Raw genomic sequence first — 17,483 nt, forward strand, 5'->3', positions numbered from 1 at the left:
GTGGTTTATGGCCCTACTAAGTCCAGGGCAGAGCAGCAGCATGGTGGGTTTGTCTGAGCGTCCGCTGCACATCTATCACTACTGCACATCTATCACTACAGGACACCTCATGGTCCAGGACCCTGTGCCTGCACCTCTTCAGGCACCAGAGCGGAATATACCCTCAGTCACGAGAACATCATGGGCACTCAGTACTGGGGTGGGGGCATCCCGAGGCTTCCAAGACATTGCCTAATGAAAAATGCTGCCCCACGGGGATAATCTCAGTGGTCAGTTGGCTTTCAAACTCCAAGGAGCCCACATTCCACTTTGTTGAATGAAAGGGTCCCACAGTCCTCTAAATAGCAGTCTAGCACTTGTCCACTGTGCACCCCTCTTTTGTAAGGATACTGGCTGGTTCTGCAAAACGTTTCTGTTGTATAGAATGGTCTCTATCATAAAATGATAAAATAACCAGCCCCTTGTAACAGAGAGTTGGGGATTAAATCTATATCTGATCTCAAAATCCTCTCCATTCCTTTCCCTTCCCCTCACCCATGAGTCTTGTGCACACCACCCAAATCCTATTTCTACCCGGGGAACCCATTTCACAGTCCTTGTGCATGGTAGCTGCCAACAGTTCCAACTTGGCATGGAAGGCCTGCTCCCTTAACTGGAGACAGGCACACTGGCTACACTAACTCTCCTGAGCTCTAGACGAGGGCAGTCAGCTTGTGAAGGCCCCAGCTGAAACTTGGCTCAGCCTCAGTTCCTTCCTCACTGGGCTCCATGTCCATGGCCCTCCCCTGAGAACACACCTTCAGCGAACCCCATGATCAAGCACAGAGTTTGATTCTAGGGCACCCTTTCCCCCAAGTCTGTTCTACCTTCCTCTCTACCCTGTCTCCTGCCCAATTATCTGAGGGTTTTTCTTTACTTTACAAGCTCACTTAAATAAAGAGATTTTGGTCCCCTCACCTTGATCATCTGTTTTCTTGTCAACACAATCTCTTCAGGAGAATGACTTATGTTTTAGTCAGGTGTTTTCCAATTGGAGCATTAGCCCAGTTCATATTGGAAGAAAACCAGCAGTCTCTGACCTCTGGTGCTGCTAACGGAAGGCTGGGACTATCCTCCTACACCTCACTGCCTGTTACCACTCTTACCTCCGTAGAGTGGACAGCCTGGCCCTATTTTGTTCACAGCTTGTTCTTGAGCTAATGGACTAAGTGGGCATCAACATGGTGCCCGAGGATGACAACTGAAAGAGGTTCAGTGCAGGGCCTGAGTCCTCTCTGGCTTGAGTCCTTGCCCTTAGCAGCCTGCTGTGTGCACTCAGAGTACAGTTATCAAGACGAGGAGACTGAGCATCGAGGCAAGACTCTACAGAAGCCCTTTATTCCCAGAGGCCTCAAACAGCTACGCTATTGCCCCTTGCTACAGGTATCATGTTAAGGCAGTGAGTGACTCAGTAGAAAACCTACAATTTTCCCTTTAGTTAGGCCTTCAAATCAAATGGATCACCTTCAAATGGAGACTTCCCTAGCAGGAAAAAAGAACAGCCATGATGTACTCAACTGATCTAGTGCAGTTTCTTTTTCTTTTCCTTCCTTCCTTCCTTCCTTCCTTCCTTCCTTCCTTCCTTCCTTCCTTCCTCCCTTCCTCCCTCCTTCCATCCCTCCCTCCCTTTCATCAAAAAAAAATAAAACAGAGTTACAGGCCACAAAGAGAGTGCTCAAAGGTCTAAGTACAGGGTTACTATGCAGGAGTACTGGGTTTCATCACCAGCAACACATGATTTCCTATGCACAGAGTCAAGAAAACCCAAACCAAGCCAAAATAATCACTATGAGTTACATTCTAAAATCTTCAGATTTCTCTAGGAATTTCTCTGTTAGACCCTTCCCCTAGCACACTGCTACTATTAATTCACATTTAATCTTAGATTACACTAGTTGTTATAAAATTCCTTATTGAGATGATGAATTTTCCAGGATTTTCTGGTAGTTGTTGCTCTTCATTATAGTTTTTGCAGAAAACAGTATGTGGAACTCAATTTCACTATCTCCAGTCAGGCTGGACATGTCTAGAAAGTCATCGTGAGATTATGGTACAGTGTATTCATTCCTACAAGGATGAGTTTGAATGTTCAATTTAATAAGCATTTATTATCTCCAGTCTGACTAGTCTAAGTGGTAAATATATACACAGGGACCATTATGGTACAGATGGCAGCTCCTGGACCATTAGCTGGAAATTATCTGGCACACTTCCACGCTATTTAACAAGACACTTCTTCACTGCCACCTCATTACTCAGCTGTACTTGACTAGAATTCTAGATTTCTCTGAAGTGTGACTGCAAAGCCCCATAATATCATACACAGACTGACAAAAGACACATCACAGTGGAATGCCTGCTTCTAGGAGCATGGATATATTTCTGAGAAAAAAGAAAGGAACTGAGACTACTATGGAACAGGGCAAGCACATGCTTTGCATTCAGGAAAATGAAACTTCTGCACTGCACAGGTATATGGCTGAAACTCTCTGTATGGATCCATTTGAGGTTATCAAAATTATGGGGAAAGCTATTTATGCCACTTTTCATGACACCCTGCTGGCTTTAACAGAATGGCTTTGTCAGCAATTAATGCAGAATTGAGAGTATTAAACTGATTTCTCATTAAGGGGATGATTTACATCTGAAGAAGCAATCCCAGCTAGCCTGCCATGGAGAAAGGAGGGACATCCTTTCCTAGAAGGAGAGTCACGCCAAGTGGGTTCCAAGTTTGTAAACCAGGGTAAGAAATGAGAAGGGGACTCAGCACTGACCTTCTGCCCTCCATCTCTATTTTTAGCATGAAGTTGGATGGAACCATGACAGATCAGCTATCTAGTAACACTGACAGACTGTCCAACATATAAGTCAAAGTGAGTTGGACAAACGTATTTTGAATATTGGGATGGAATTAAACAATAGGAAATCTATTTGAGTCTCAGAGAGCTCAGAAACCTAGCACGCAGGATTGTGATTGGTCTGGGTTCTAGCTCTATCACTGCATGGTCCCCTAAGCATTGCCAGGACTGACATCCTAGCAATGCATGGGGGATAACCTTAAATACCTGGGACTGACCCAAAACCCAAACAGGAAATATATTAGATATAATATCACAATCAGATTACCGAGTTACCTGCCTGGCTAAGGATGGACAGTACACAAAAACAGGTGCAGAGACTTTAGGAGGCAACACTGAACACAGAATATACCATTTAGACAAGGTATACTAGGAAGGAGATTAGGCATAGTAGTTCCAGATTAGGATTTAAATGTGCATTTAGTGAGATCATATCTGCAGTATTACATTATGTTCTACATCTCCCACTTTATATAAATGATCATACACTGGAATAAAATACAGAAGAAACAAGCAGGATATAGATGGAACTGGCAATATAATAATACGAGACAGCTGGAAAAACAGAACTTCTAAACGAGAGAATTAGGAAAACAGACAAGACAACTATCTTCAAGTATCTAAAGTCTCTAGGGTTGCCTCTGCCAAATGTGGTACAATTTGACGAATAAAATGAAACTTAATATTAATACATTTTAACCCATTTAATAATAAAATAACCTATAGGCCAATGCTGAAATTTATTCTAAGGGCTAGCAAGTGGAAAAAGGAGCAAAGATGCTCTGTTTATAGGTAGTGAATTGAAGGTCCCTCTGTTCTGGATTAATATAGACAGGAATCTGCTAAGAATGAGTTCAATTAGAATACTGAAACATTTAAATATCCTCAGGGTTTGCAAAATCGAAGCTTTTGTTTTCCTTTTAATTTGGGTGGAAAACTAGTTTTACTGAATGTCTAAAAGATAGCAAGTAAATACACTTTTATAATCTTCCCAATGTGGCAGGGTGATGGTATTATCTTGTTTCACAGATGGGGATATGGAAGGAACAGTAACCAATGACACAGAAGTACCAGACCTAGAGGTTGAACTTGTGTGTTCAAACTACACTGTCTTCACTACGCCCCAGGCTACAAAACATACACAGGGAGATTGGAAGGTGCCCCAGAGTTCCGCAGCTTCTTGACTCTGTCTTTTAAGAACCTTTAATGGCAATATTTCCATTATATACCCCACCCACATACTGCTGGCCTATTCTTCTGGGTCAGAAAAGGAAGACTCAGACCTTTTTTAGAAATCCTTTGACACTGATAATCACAAGATATTTCTCCCTATGGCTCCCTTTGCTTGTCCTTCTTTTAAACATGGTTTTCTGTTTACCTGAATTGATCCACTTTGTTATTCTGCTCTTCAGGGTCTGTTCACCTACTTGGAAACAAGTAGAGACAAGTTTTCTGGCTTTCTGGAACACTTAGGGAAAATGTGGCACTGGTGACAATACTCATTAATTCAAAGACACCAATGAATGATTTCTCTCTACACATGCTTGTACCTTATCACTAACTTGTGTTGGAAAAGTAAGAACAGTCTAGATCACAGTGCATGATGATAAACAAGCCCTCTCCATCTGAAAATATGACTATTTCTAAGGAATTTTCCAGGTTATATGTGTGGAATGTGTAAGTTCTTATCATTTCTCAGCTTGCTGCCCATATTTCCTAAGGCCCGAGCAGTTGGGGCTTAATTTATTCAACAGGCCAGGCTACTAGAAACAAAAGCTTTCTGAGTGGAGGTTAAGGAAATTTTAAATTTCTCTTTTCTTTTCCTTTCTGGCAGCGGGGTGCGTACACGTGCGTGTGCTCGTGTGTGCGCGCACGTGTGTGTGGCTGTGTGGCTGTGTGTGTGTGTGTGTGTGTGTGTGTATGTATCATACCTGGCTATGCTCAGGGATTACATCTGACTCTGTGCTCAGGGATCACTCCTGGTGGTACCCAGGGGACGATATATGGCGCCAGATATTGAATCCAGGTCTGGTGCATGCAAGGCAAGTGCCTTAACCCCTGTACTCTCTCTTTGATCTATTAGGTTTCTTTAGAATACTACAGTATATGTTTCTAAGTTTGGCTGCTTTCACACCACCTGTTTTAACTCTTTAGTTCCCTTAGGTTAGGGATCTTTCCATTGCACAAGCACTTCCATTTGTTCTGTGTGCCAAGGGTACAGCAGAGATATTGATAGAACCTTAGTGCCAATAGGGTCTAACGGTCTGGTCACAGAGCTGGTTCACACCCATCTAGAGGTTGCAAAGTGCCATCTTTCTATAGTATCCTGTACAAGGTAGATGCTTTCCCACAAAGATGTGACTAATGCTTTTGTGGAATGCATAGGAAGACAGACCTGCTGAATTAGCGTTAGCTTTGGGAGTTCAATAGTCTGACTTTTAGAGGGGGAAAAAACCATGGCATTGAACCAAGGGATCTGGGTTCTAGTTCTTGTTTTTTTCCCCACTAATTACTAAATTTTCCAGGTGGCTCACTTAGCATTCGGAGCCTCAGTTCCTTGAGTTGTGGGATAACATGCAAGTACCAGAGTTTCTCATTGGTAACAGAATGCGTGCTGTCAGAGGAAGTTCTGATTTCCTCTTACTTAACCTTACTTACCTTGCCAGGAGACAAGGAGCAGTTGGAGCCAAGAGTCTTCTAAGACAAATGGCTCTCGCACAGGCATCTAAGTCAGGGCTGTGAAAAGGGCAGAGGAGCAACTAGAAGAGATGTAGCTCCTGGGCCATGAAACTAGTCGGCTGAGTGTGAACTTGGGGCATCCAATGCACTAAACAAACTCTTCACTGAGAGTTGAAAAAGGAACACTTTCATTGTTGGGTGATTCCAGGTTACATTTCTAAGTAACAGATCAAAGGGAAAAGGAAAGTGCAGAAATCTTTTCCTGTTTGTTTTTAAAAATGGAAAAACTAATTTTCTATCCACACTGATAGCCAACAATGATTTAGAAACTTCATGTTAGATAGAATCACCCTGAATATCCTAAAACACTAATTTAGAACACGACCTTAGGAGGTTAAGGGTGTCGGGTAAAATACGGTTGTTTTTGTTATTGTTCAGTAAGAATAAAAATTAGTGAAACTTCCAGGGAATCCAGATCTTCATTAAAAAAACTACATTAGTAGAAAATGAAACAATGACACTGCACAAACTAAGGTCAAATAGCCTTTGAAAATTCAAGCCTTGATTGATATAAAATCAGTAACATGCAGCCCATGATCACTTCCTAGTCTTCAGACCCTGTGGGATACAAATAAGAAGAGGGTCTGACACAAAGCCGCCCCCTCTCCCTGCAGGTTCAGCAGATTCCGACAGTTGGATTCCTCGCCTGGCTTGATCAAAAAGAGAAAGAAAAAAAAAGCTTCACCTGACTTTACTGGTTTCCTTTCTCTCTCTATCAGACCTCCTACCTTCTGCTTACTTGCTCCAAAGTATAAAAGTGCAAGTGAGCAGGCTTCGTCAAAAACACTTCTGCTTCACTGCATGCTGCTTCATGTCCTATGTCCCAATCACCTGTCTCTGGACCTAAGGCCCACCAATCAGATCAGAGGGAGGTGTCAGGTCCTCTGGAGTCCCCTTTAGATTGGAGGCTCCTCTAATTGTGGAGGAGCCAATGGAAAGGTGGCCGTTTCCCAAATCACAGGTCTCGGCAGAGTTTGGGGAGGAGTTCCTTTCAAATCACTGCAGATATGAGCAAATGCAGGCACTACAGTTTTAGTAGTGATTCGGCCCTGTCTGGATCACAGAAGAGCCCACACAGACCAGCTGGGGGCACCACAGAAGGCAAGAGGCCTAAAGTCTCTCCTTGCTGTTCACCACTTGGCTACACTCACAACACGAGGGCCGAGCTCACTGCCTGAGTCTTCTGCCCTGAGGCAAGATCCACGGCGAAACCTCCCCAGACCTACTTATTTGCCTCCGGCTGCCACAGAGTCAATCGGCTCCTGAGTCCATAGAGAGGAATTTCTCTCTGGGTGTGGGTACTGGAGACTAAGTCAGCAGGAAATCATGGGAAAAGGAAGGTTGGGACATTGTCCTACCTTGTCACTGTCCACTGTGTTCTGAGAAGTTCTAGAGGCAATGGAGATGGTGTCAGGCTGGCTGCTCCCATCCCCCTGGCTGTCAATCTCCTCTACTCCATCCCTGCAGGAAGAAGAGAAAAAAATAGGGGTGGGGGCGGGGGGAACCTCTGTGGGTCTAGAGCACACACGGATTTGCAACTGTTCTGGCAGGGCTGTTCTTCAGCTCTTTCTAGCAGGAATTCATTTAAATTATTCCCACTAAAGGGAGCAGCTCTAAATGGTTTTCTACGATGTTACTTCTTATACCTAATAAATACATACTCATGACTGATGATGAACACGAAATTTCCTAGTGTCCTCATAAATTTTCCAGCTTATGTGGCAGGCAGAGGGGGCATTTAAAATTTTTTAAAGTTGGAAATAGGTTTATAATTGACATTAGGAAGAGCGACCAAGGACCTAAGCTAATAACCAGATGGGATCATCTAATAACCCCAGAGTTTAGAACACTCAAACAGAGTTTCTGCATGCTGTCACATGGTGCACAGAGGGAGCTGCTTTAGTGCTGACCTTTGAAAGGAACAAAACACAAATTTGTAAGTCTACAACTGTACCCCATGGTGTCTCACTAATAAAAATTTAAAAAAAAATAAAAGGAACAGAACAGAAAAGTTTCTTTTTTTAATCCTTTTTTTTGGATGTTCCACCCCCCCCTTGTTTTTCCTTATCTTAAGAAATTGCAAGTTCCTAATGTTGGATCTTAAACTGCTGGGGATACAGGAGATTATTGTCTTTATCTGTCGGGTTCTGTTGGACTTGTGCTTATTCATGATGAATTCTTGCCAACCCAGAAGGGCAAAGCATATTTTTAAAGATACTCCAATAGGAGCTGGGCTGATGGTGCTCCTGAGCACTGCTGGACAGTCTCCTGAAAGTCCTCCCCTGGCCCCTCAACAGTACAGCAGCCCACTGACATGTGCTCTCAACTCACCAGCTTCAGAACTGTGTGCTAATCTTTGAGCCCAAAGCTCAGACTTTAGGAGGATTAGATACCTGGGAACTTGTGAAGGTTGAATGATCAGGAAAAACTGGAGGAGATATTAAGTGGGCAGTGTATAAATTAGCACAGGAAATAAGTTTGTCCTATGGAGGTCTTTATGAGAGTCATACCCCAAATGCTTCTAATGGAGAGGTAATAGTATTAGGGGACAACGGGACTCATGGTCTGAGAATGGTGCCACTGGGCAAAATGTTCCATTTACTAAAACTGCTTCATAGAGTCAATCCTCCAATCAATCTGAGTGTGTATGGACATGGGCACACAGATGCATGGGTTTTGGATTGCTCCTTCAAGTCTGCGTTTTCCCTTGAGCACTTATCTTGCTTACTTGTTTCTATGTCTGCTTGTTTTTCGACTCTAGAGAAGCCTGTGAACTCTCTGGAACATGTATTATCTTTCTCTCCTCACATCTTTCTGAGTGTACACACACACACACACACACACACACACACACACACACACACACACATCTCCCATCCGGAACACGTCTAGTTTGATTGCTCTCTCACCATCTCCTGTAGGCTTGGGAAATGCCAATGCTTATTTTAATAATATAAGCCACACATTTGAAGGAAGGAAAATCTGCTGTAAAAAAGAAATTATATCATGCGCTTCAAAGCCAAAAATAAAGGACTTTTAAATCATCTGTTGTTTTGGGTTATATGGGCCACTGTTCCTCACCATTTGCAGATATTTGAGGATTGGCTGTACTTTCTACCTCCCACTCTCCTGGCCTGTTGTGGGACTTCCTGGTCTGCTCCAGATGAAGCTAGTTCTGGGGGAGGTGGGGTATCCATCTAGGGGTGTGGGTGGTGTTCCCCAAGTCAATTCACTTCTCTGTAAACCTTGTCCCCAGATTTGGGTATCCAAGCTCATGAAATGACAGATTGCTTGGCTGTTTTGCATAGTCTGCCAAGGACATGCATTCTCACATCACACAAAACAATAGAAAAAGGGTGGGGGTTATTTCTAAGATATCTCCTTCCTGCATCTGAGAAATGTTCAAACTCTCCTGTTTTCCAGAGAGTAACAGGAGCTAATCTCCCCAAATGTCTCTCGCACAATGGGTCTTGGAAGTCAATGTTTCCATCTTTCACTTTCTGTCTGAGGTAGGAGCCCCTTGAAGCAGGCTCTGTTCTTGGTGAGAAATGAAATCTGCCCCCTACTTGGACAGAGATAGCTAAAGTAAAATTAACTTTTCCTTCAACATGGTCATTATTTGTGTCTCCAGGACCGAGAGGTGGCCTGATCCTGGCCATGCCAATCTTGGGGCTTCTGCCACATGGAATCCTGGGGCCTTGGTGACTCGCTCTGGAGGAACTCTGATATCCCACAGGCCCATGGTGCTCCTCAGCCAGCATACCCTGTTTGGTACCAAAGGGTCAGCTACATCCTCTGGATTTCTTCCATTCAAAAGGGAGGAGAGGTGAGTTTGTTAGCATCAGTGACAATCTCTTCCCAAACGTCTTTTTTTGTGGCAATTTTTCTCAAAATTTACATGAAATTTTTGTTTACTTTGAAAGTTCCCTCCAAGAGGATGTCAGAGAGACTTCCATTAGTCTAAGAGAAACTGAGAGTCAAAGGAGCCAGTTTCATGAAGATACAAGAAACAAGTTCTGGCCACATTTACCTGAAAATGTTGCTTAGCTTAAGTGAACAAAAATAGCACTAGTTGTGCATGTTTGTGTGTGTGTGTGTGTGTGTGTGTGTGTGTGTGTGTGTGTGTGTGATAAGAGGGGGCTGCAGTAGGAACTGCAATAATAATGCCACAATGTTACCCTCCTCTCCAGCGTTCCAACACACCAAACCCTTTGATTCCCCTGTCTGGAGAGCTTCCCCACATTTCATCTTCTCCTCCCCAAAGATTCCCCACGCAGTCCATTCCACGTGCGTCTGAAGTTCCCTCTCTTGGAATTCTTATGCTGTCTGTCATTCCTATGGGAAGTTCTAATTTTCACATAGCTTCTCCAAATCTGACATAGGACAATTACATGTTTTTTCAGGAAATGGATCAATCTTACACTTCCTTTTGTCCTCTTGAAGCACCTAGCAGAGTGGAGCAAATAAGAAGTATTTTATGAAACCCTAAAGAGAATTTTTCTAGTAACAACTGGCAAGATGCAGAATGATAATTCATCTAGGAGCCCTCAGAGGCTTGGTGGAGATGGATGTCCCTGCGGAAAGCACCACTCCTGCAGAAATCAAGGTTTACTCTGCTCTAGTTCATCCTCTTGCCCACCAAGTGAGATGGGGGTGGGGGAGTGCAGGGATGCTGGTTACCTCTTACTATTGTTCCTCTGTTTGGCTGGTGTTTTGGGGAGCTGAATTGGCTCCTTTAAAGCTCCTTTCAGGTGAATTATCCTTTCTTGAATCACCTCCCGTATATTCTTGATCCACTCCTGCTTAGTTTCTATGTTGGAGGCCTGGGTGCCACAAGGAGAAAAAGTGAGAAACCCCGTTTCCCTTCACCCCACCCAAACCAGTTATAAACCCTTCACTTGCAGGTTAAACCCATTATTTACAAGGATACTAAATATCTGAGGAATTTCTCATTTCATATTTGTGACTCTTCAATTTTCAGCACATGTTGTTATTTACTAGAAGAATGCTATGAGCTGAAGATGATGTGGGTTTAAACAGTTTCCAAAGTATGAAACAATCTGTAATGCACTGATCAATATGACATTTGTGCTGGGGCCAGAGAAGCATTTGGAGGCCTCTGTACCAGGACACAGAATCCACACTTCAGTTACTGGTCAGGTGGGGAGGGTTGGGGGTGGGGGTGGGGATGGGAAAAGGCAGCCAGGAGATCCTTTGACAGTGGCTCTTTGCCAGGGGGCATGGGTAGGTCGGGATTCCAATACCTAGTCTGGTTACACAGGTATGTAGTAACTGAAAGTCAGTCCTGAGTTTTGAGTTAACTGAAGATACTACTGCCACTCTATAGACACCCCCATGGAAACTCTTCCCCATGTGCCAGGCAGTAGCTAAGCTGGCAGTGCAGAACGATCAGTTGGGTGCTGATTTCATCAGTGTCAGACTATCTTCCTCTTGGTGATGGGCATTTCCCCCAATCACCAAAAAGCCTCCAAGGATCCTTTCTCAAGGAGGCGAGCATGGCCCTGGGCACAGTCTCAGTTCCTGAACTGTCCCATGGGCAGCCGTCATCTATTGACACTTCTCTCCATCCACATAATCCCTATGCTTCTGTGACTAATTAGAGGCCTCCAACATGGTCCTTCACGGAGACTGGGCTGCAAATGCTTTTAAATGCGTCCTTTCCATTGCACTGAGCATAAGAGCTGCTCAGGCAAAAACGGTGAATGAATATTGAGCAAATCCAAACACCTTTGCTCAGAGGTCAACTGTTCTTGCCACTCAAAGGGGACACTGTAGCACTGTAGCACTGTCCTCCCATTGTTCATCGATTGGCTCGAGCAGGCGCCAGTAACGTCTCCATTGTGAGATTTGTTGTTACTGTTTTTGGCATATCGAATACACCACAGGGAGCTTGCAAGGCTCTGTCGTGTGGTGGGATACTCTCGGTAGCTTGCCGGGCTCTCCAAGAGGGACGGAGGAATCGAACCCAGGTTGGCCATGTGCAAGGAAAACGCCCTACCCGCTGTGCGATCACACACAGAACATATTTAAGTGGGCGCTGTAAAGGAAGTTCAGTGGGCCTTTCCCTGCCCTCTCCCCTGTACACTCACATAAGTGCACAGACTTGAGGAGATGCTTGTGTTCTGGGGTTTTCTAGTCTGCTTTCAGGATGGATTTGCTTCTCCACATTGAGGATATGCTGCCCTTCCTAAGGAAGGGTGGAAGGCGGGGTGGAGTGTCCAGGTGCCAGGCTGCAGAGGTAACATGCCCATACCCCTTCACCTCCCTCTTATTACCCCAAGCCTGGCTTTGGGCCCAGCCAAGAGCAGTACTTACTTTCAGCACTGTCTTATTGTCTGAGGATGGGGTGCGCCCAGACCACAAGGCGAATTTGCAGGGATCGCCCTCTACGTGCTCGGTCACACCCAGCTCTGAGGTCTGTAGACAGGAAATGCCTGTGAGAGGCGGGGAAGGGGAGGGCAGTGGGGGGAAACTTAGGGCCAGGGTGGGAAGGGAGAGGCAACAGAGAGGAGAGGGCCGAGGGAGGGGCTCGTGTCAATCACACTCAAACAGCCTGGACACTCTGCATCTACCCAGGAAGGAAGCACCGGCAGGCTTGTACCTGGGCAGCAGTAGCAGGGAGGGCAGGGAAGAGGGAGGTGCCGAAAGCAGACAGAGAGAAGGGCCAGCTCTAAAACAGAGAGTGGTAGCTGCGGGGGAGATGGGTTCATTGCTCCAGGATGGCTCTGGTGGTCTCAGGGGTGTGGACGCGCTGAGTGTTTCAGGATCCCATCCTGCCCAGGGCAAAAAGCCGCGGTCCTGCCACGGCCACCCACGCCCCACCTACCAGTAGCTTGTTCTTGTAAACATATTTCGTGTGTCCTGAAGAGTCTTTGATCTCTTTGCTAAAGACCAAGGAGATCTCAAAGAGGAACAAATGCCGCTCCCGCCCCTTTCGGATGAGAGACTTCGGGTCCCACACTTGGAAGGCGTCCTGGAGGATCAGCTCCCCCTGTACGTCCAGGTTCTCATCAAACCCTGAAAGACACCATGGACCCACCTTGGAGGCGCCTCCAGACTCACCCTCGGCCTCTGCTCCACTCCCTTCTCGCCCAGGGGCTCCCCTAACTGTGCTTCTCTCTATTGCTTTGCACCCCAACCTCGGAAGGAGACCAGTGCTACTGCAGCAGACAGACTCCTGGAGATAACAGGCATTCACGGACTCTCCTGGACCAGCCCTGCCTGCCCCAACCCCGTCAGCCTCAACCCTTCACCCAGAATAAGCCCCTCTTCACTTCTTCCTCTCCCCTGGCCCTTACTCTTCCTCATGGGGTTAGTGGGCTGCCTGACTGTCCTTGATTCTACCTGGCCACTGCTTCTTTCCTTCTACTTCCTTCCAGACTCCGCTCTTAAAATGGCTCCTGTGCAGGCTGGCACTTGAAGCCCTCCCCAGATTTATTTTTATGTCACTGTAACTCTCTGACAGAGGTTGTGAAACTTTTGTGTGCAGAGGCTTCTTTCACATCCTGGAGAGTTTTGGAAACAAGATTCCTGCCCATCCACACCCCACAAGGACTTGGTGTGCGAGGGGAAGCCCAAGTGCTGGCACTTCTGATAACTCCTCGGCATGCTGCTGGTGCTGCTGCTGCTTCTCTGCTCCACACAAAATCCCTGGAGTGAATGGATGCAGAACGCAGGCCAGGGGCAGGTTGGAGGAGAAGGGCACTTACAGTGGACACAAGGTGCAGGATGAGCGGGCAGGTGTAGGCAGAAAAGGGCTGAGATCCTTGTGACAGTGGGGGCACATGCAGGTACTGCTCCGACCTCCTGTGCTCAGGGAAATACTGAGAACTAGACCAAATATTTGAGACGGGGATGTGAGGGAAAGAGAGAGTAGACAGACCCCAGGAGAGGAAAAACAGGCCACAGGTTTATCTATTTACTTAGAAAGACTTGCTTCCATAGCCAGTCAAAATTGGGATGCCGTATTTTAAATTCACCAATTTCCCATCCCAACAAGGCTACTCTCCCTGTTCGTTTCTCATTGCAAAGTTGCTTTATTGCCTTATACTTGATTGTGTTCCTGGGTTCCAAGAACATAGTTCCAGAGGACTGAAAGGGGTGATGTGTTATCACATTTTATCTGGCTAAACTTTTCTCACCTCACATTTTCACAAAGGCGAAAATGTCAAAGTGTGTACATACTAAGAAGGATTTCTGCTTTGATGAGCAATGTAATGAAAATGATAGGCAGTGCTTTGGGACTGCTGAGTGTTGGGCCTGTAGCACACTGATATGGGGACAGCGGCTTGTCCTTGCCAATCTTGCAGGCAGGTTGTCTACATTCCTAAAAGGCTTAGGCTGGACATGAGCTGAGCAGTCCCAGACCATCCAAGAACCTAGTTACCACCTGGCCAATTCTCCTCTTTCTCAGTCTTGCCCCTTACTGACTTTGCAACACTGACCTCCCCACAACACAAACTCTCTGATTTCAGGAAAGGGAGAGGCAGTGAGGGCAGGCCGGGAGGACGGTACCTTCTAGCATGCTGACGTGCATGGCATCATTGGCTTTCTTTGGGACACTGAGCATCACCTCCAGGCCATCCTTGAGCTCCCCTTTCCCTTCTTCACAGCAAGTTAAAAGTTCCTGGGGAAAAAGCCCAGACAATTAGAGCTGTTTCTTTACAGCTTCCCTACTCTCCCACCGCATCTCCCCTCAAGGCAACTTTATATCAGACATATACTCTGCAACATATCCCTCTAAAATATAAGGCAAGCAAGGTACCTTAGAAGGAGGGAGTTGGCCCCCATATAAGTCAACCATCTTTTTCTCTCCCAGAGATGCTTCCTCAGATCAATCTAAACAAGTTACTTGAGCCCAACTCCCAAATGCCTGGTTATAAAAGCAGTGACATGCTCTGTCTCTGGACTACCCTCTTGTAGAAGAGCATTTCCCTAGCAAGGCAGTACTGTGTAATCAAGAGAACAAATAGGTGCAAAGGAAATTCAGCTTTGTATATTTTTCATGCCCACTGCTAGTACCACTCTTATTACATGCCTCTGCTGAACAGTGACTCCCACCATCTGGTATACATGTTATAAATTCACTGCAATTCAGAGTTAGGAAAGCTTTTTTAGATCAGCTAGATAACACTGTCTACTCTATCACCTTGGTGTAAACAGGATTCTGCACTAGTCCTCTCATCGTTAGATGAGGAAACTTAATAAGAATGAATAAGATTTTCCCCAGGTTATGGAATTTATTGGAGGTCATCAAGGATCTTGATCTGAAGTCTCCTGAACAGAACTTCAGCCACCACAACCTGGTTTCTCTAATATCCTCTACCACATGGAGACTTCCTGGAGCATGCTCTCTCTCGTTCACTTTCTCACTGGGGAAAAGGTCATTACCATCCCCCCTCCTCCCCTCCCTATCATTATTCCCTTTGACAATGGCAAGGAAGCAGTTAAGCAAGAGACTTGCAATCTATACAATCTCCTTCAGGGCATGCAGAGACTGGGTAGATGGATGAGAGTGAACTTTCAGGGAAGAAAAATGCTGACCAAATCAAACCTTGTAAACAAGTTAATGTTAGACCTCCCAGTAAATAAACTAATGGTACTTGCTGGCAGGGGAGTCCTTATCTCTGGAATGCTTTTAGCAGGGATATCTGGCCCGTCTAGGACTTCTCATGGTAAACAAATGGCTTTGGGGACATGACTCTCTGGAAACTGTCACATACACTGTACAGCCACCGAAGTAACACATGATTGTTTCAAGACCGAGATGACTTTCCCTGGAGTGAGAGGATGGTGCCTGCACCACCTAGAAACCTTGTATGCTAATCTGGACCAGAGCATACTCTGATGCTGTAAGAAATTAGGAGCTTTTGGTTCGTGGGCTCTGTTCTTTTGGAATTATCTAAATCCTTGAAATTGACAATGAAATGTTATGGTTGGTAAGAAAACTGCTGATGGAGCACTGGAAAAAAAATCCAATCATCCACGTTAGCCTAGCTACATCCCCACAGAACCAAGGGAGCTCTCTGAGTGTCTGGAGGAGAGGTGAACTGATCCAAGCAGGTGTTTGGAGACAGAAGTGATCAGTTCTCACTTCTGTACTTGGTCCAGACAGTGTAATGGCATCACTGTTCAGAAGCTGTATCAATTTGTACCACTTGGAAATTTTCTTTGTATCCCTTTCCTAACTTTTGGGTTTGTTTTGGAGTCATATCTGACTGTGCTTGGAAGCTAGAACCAGCTTGATTATCAGGGGGTCACTCTCTGGCCATGCTCAGAGGACCACAGTGTGTCAGAAATCAAACCCAGGGCCTCATACATATAAGGCAAGTGGTCTACACTAAGTCACATTCCTGCCCCTACATTTTCCCAATTTTAAACTTTTTCTCATACATCATCAAAGGATCTTCTGAAGCAGAAGCACAAGATGGAAACAAGAAATATGCTTTGGTTTGCAACAGAAAATGCCAATTAGTTTAACCCCTAAAGCAATTTAGTAGCCTATTAATCCATCAGTGAATCCAATATGCTCTTCTTGGATTCTTGCTATAGCTTATGATAAGGAGAAGGTTACCCATTTAATTTAATCTCCAAAGGGCAGATGAAGTAGATTTATGTGAAGACTATTGAACACTCCAACTGATATAGAGCTTTTACTTTTATGTCACAACCAAATTGATGAACCCCAGAGGGCACTGATGGTTAAATATCAATTTACTTGGATTAAACTGATTCTAATAAGGAAATAAATCCCATTTACTTTTTTTTTTATAGTAAAAGCTCAGCAAACTATCTTTCTTTCACTCATCAGGCCCTATGTGACTAGCACATTAAAAAGAGCCCAAAATTATCATCTTATTTTTCTAATAGTTTTAGAACTTCCCCACAATCAAATTTCCATTATTTAATTTTTTTTTTTTACTTCTCAGTTGCCTGCACAGTCACCTCTTCTTAAACACCCAATTACAACAACCTACTCCTCAATCTGCTTAAAGAAAAACCTATGGTAGCTTATCAATCCTTTGTTGTTCTTCCCTGTCTGTGTCCAAATTGATCATAGGAACCTCAATCTTATGAGATTATAAGGGAGAGGTGAAGTCTATTTCCCTCGTAACCTGCATCTAAATTGATTTAATTCACGGATTGATTTAAGACATTGTGAGCAAGTGAGATTTTTTAAAAAATAAATTAATAACCCACCAACTCTTGAAAATGTTTTGGGATACTTAAGACCTACAAAAATAAAATTTAAAAAAATCTACATGCACCTCCATCCCTCCATCCCCAAAGAACTAAGAAGGGTGAAGCACTGAAGAGGGCAGAGAAGAAAAGGATAATTATAAGCAGAAAACTCGGCTAAGGAAAAATTGTATGTGACCACAGAACTCAGCTCCAAGTCCAAAACACTGGAGTCAAAGGCAAAAATGTGGATTTAGAGCTTTTGTGGTTTCAAGGCAGAAAGTAAAGTTTTTAGGACAGAATTCCTATCTTCTACTCTGAGGTCTCCTGTGAATTTCTGCAAATCTTGAACATAAGAAACTTCTAAGAACAAAGATATTCTCTTTACAGCATTTCTGCCCCAAAATCTGAGATTTAGGTCATAATAGAGGTGCCACCCTGACCTCCAGGCCAAGGTGGGTCTTACCAGGGCCTGGGGCAGCACACTTCAAACATTGTACCATGGCAGACGTACTCTGTTCCTGTGCCTATTTCTCCTTTCCCTCTGCAGCCACCAAGGCAGTGTGGGCTCACTTCTGAAGACCTGTCAAGGGCAGAGGAAACTCTCCCCTGGGAAAGGCTGCAATTCCCGGGACCTAGTTATCAGTG

At 44.8% G+C, this 17,483-nt stretch overlaps 1 protein-coding gene across 22 annotated transcripts in view; it reads right to left on the reverse strand.

Moving 5' to 3' along the window:
- KALRN (kalirin RhoGEF kinase) overlaps positions 1-17,483 on the reverse strand; it is a 792,058-nt gene that overhangs the window by 226,437 nt on the left and 548,138 nt on the right. For all 22 annotated transcript variants that reach the window (XM_056127408.1, XM_056127415.1, XM_056127407.1 and 19 more), the window contains exons 29-33: positions 14,172-14,283; positions 12,484-12,674; positions 11,973-12,074; positions 10,317-10,459; positions 6,995-7,097 (exon numbers count right to left, since the gene is read on the reverse strand). In XM_056127408.1, the coding sequence (XP_055983383.1) occupies positions 6,995-7,097; positions 10,317-10,459; positions 11,973-12,074; positions 12,484-12,674; positions 14,172-14,283 (651 nt within the window). The remainder of the gene's footprint in view (positions 1-6,994; positions 7,098-10,316; positions 10,460-11,972; positions 12,075-12,483; positions 12,675-14,171; positions 14,284-17,483) is intronic.

The sequence above is a fragment of the Sorex fumeus genome, unplaced genomic scaffold (assembly GCF_029834395.1).
Source record: "Sorex fumeus unplaced genomic scaffold, SorFum_2.1 ptg000063l, whole genome shotgun sequence".
Lineage (NCBI taxonomy): Eukaryota > Metazoa > Chordata > Mammalia > Eulipotyphla > Soricidae > Sorex > Sorex fumeus.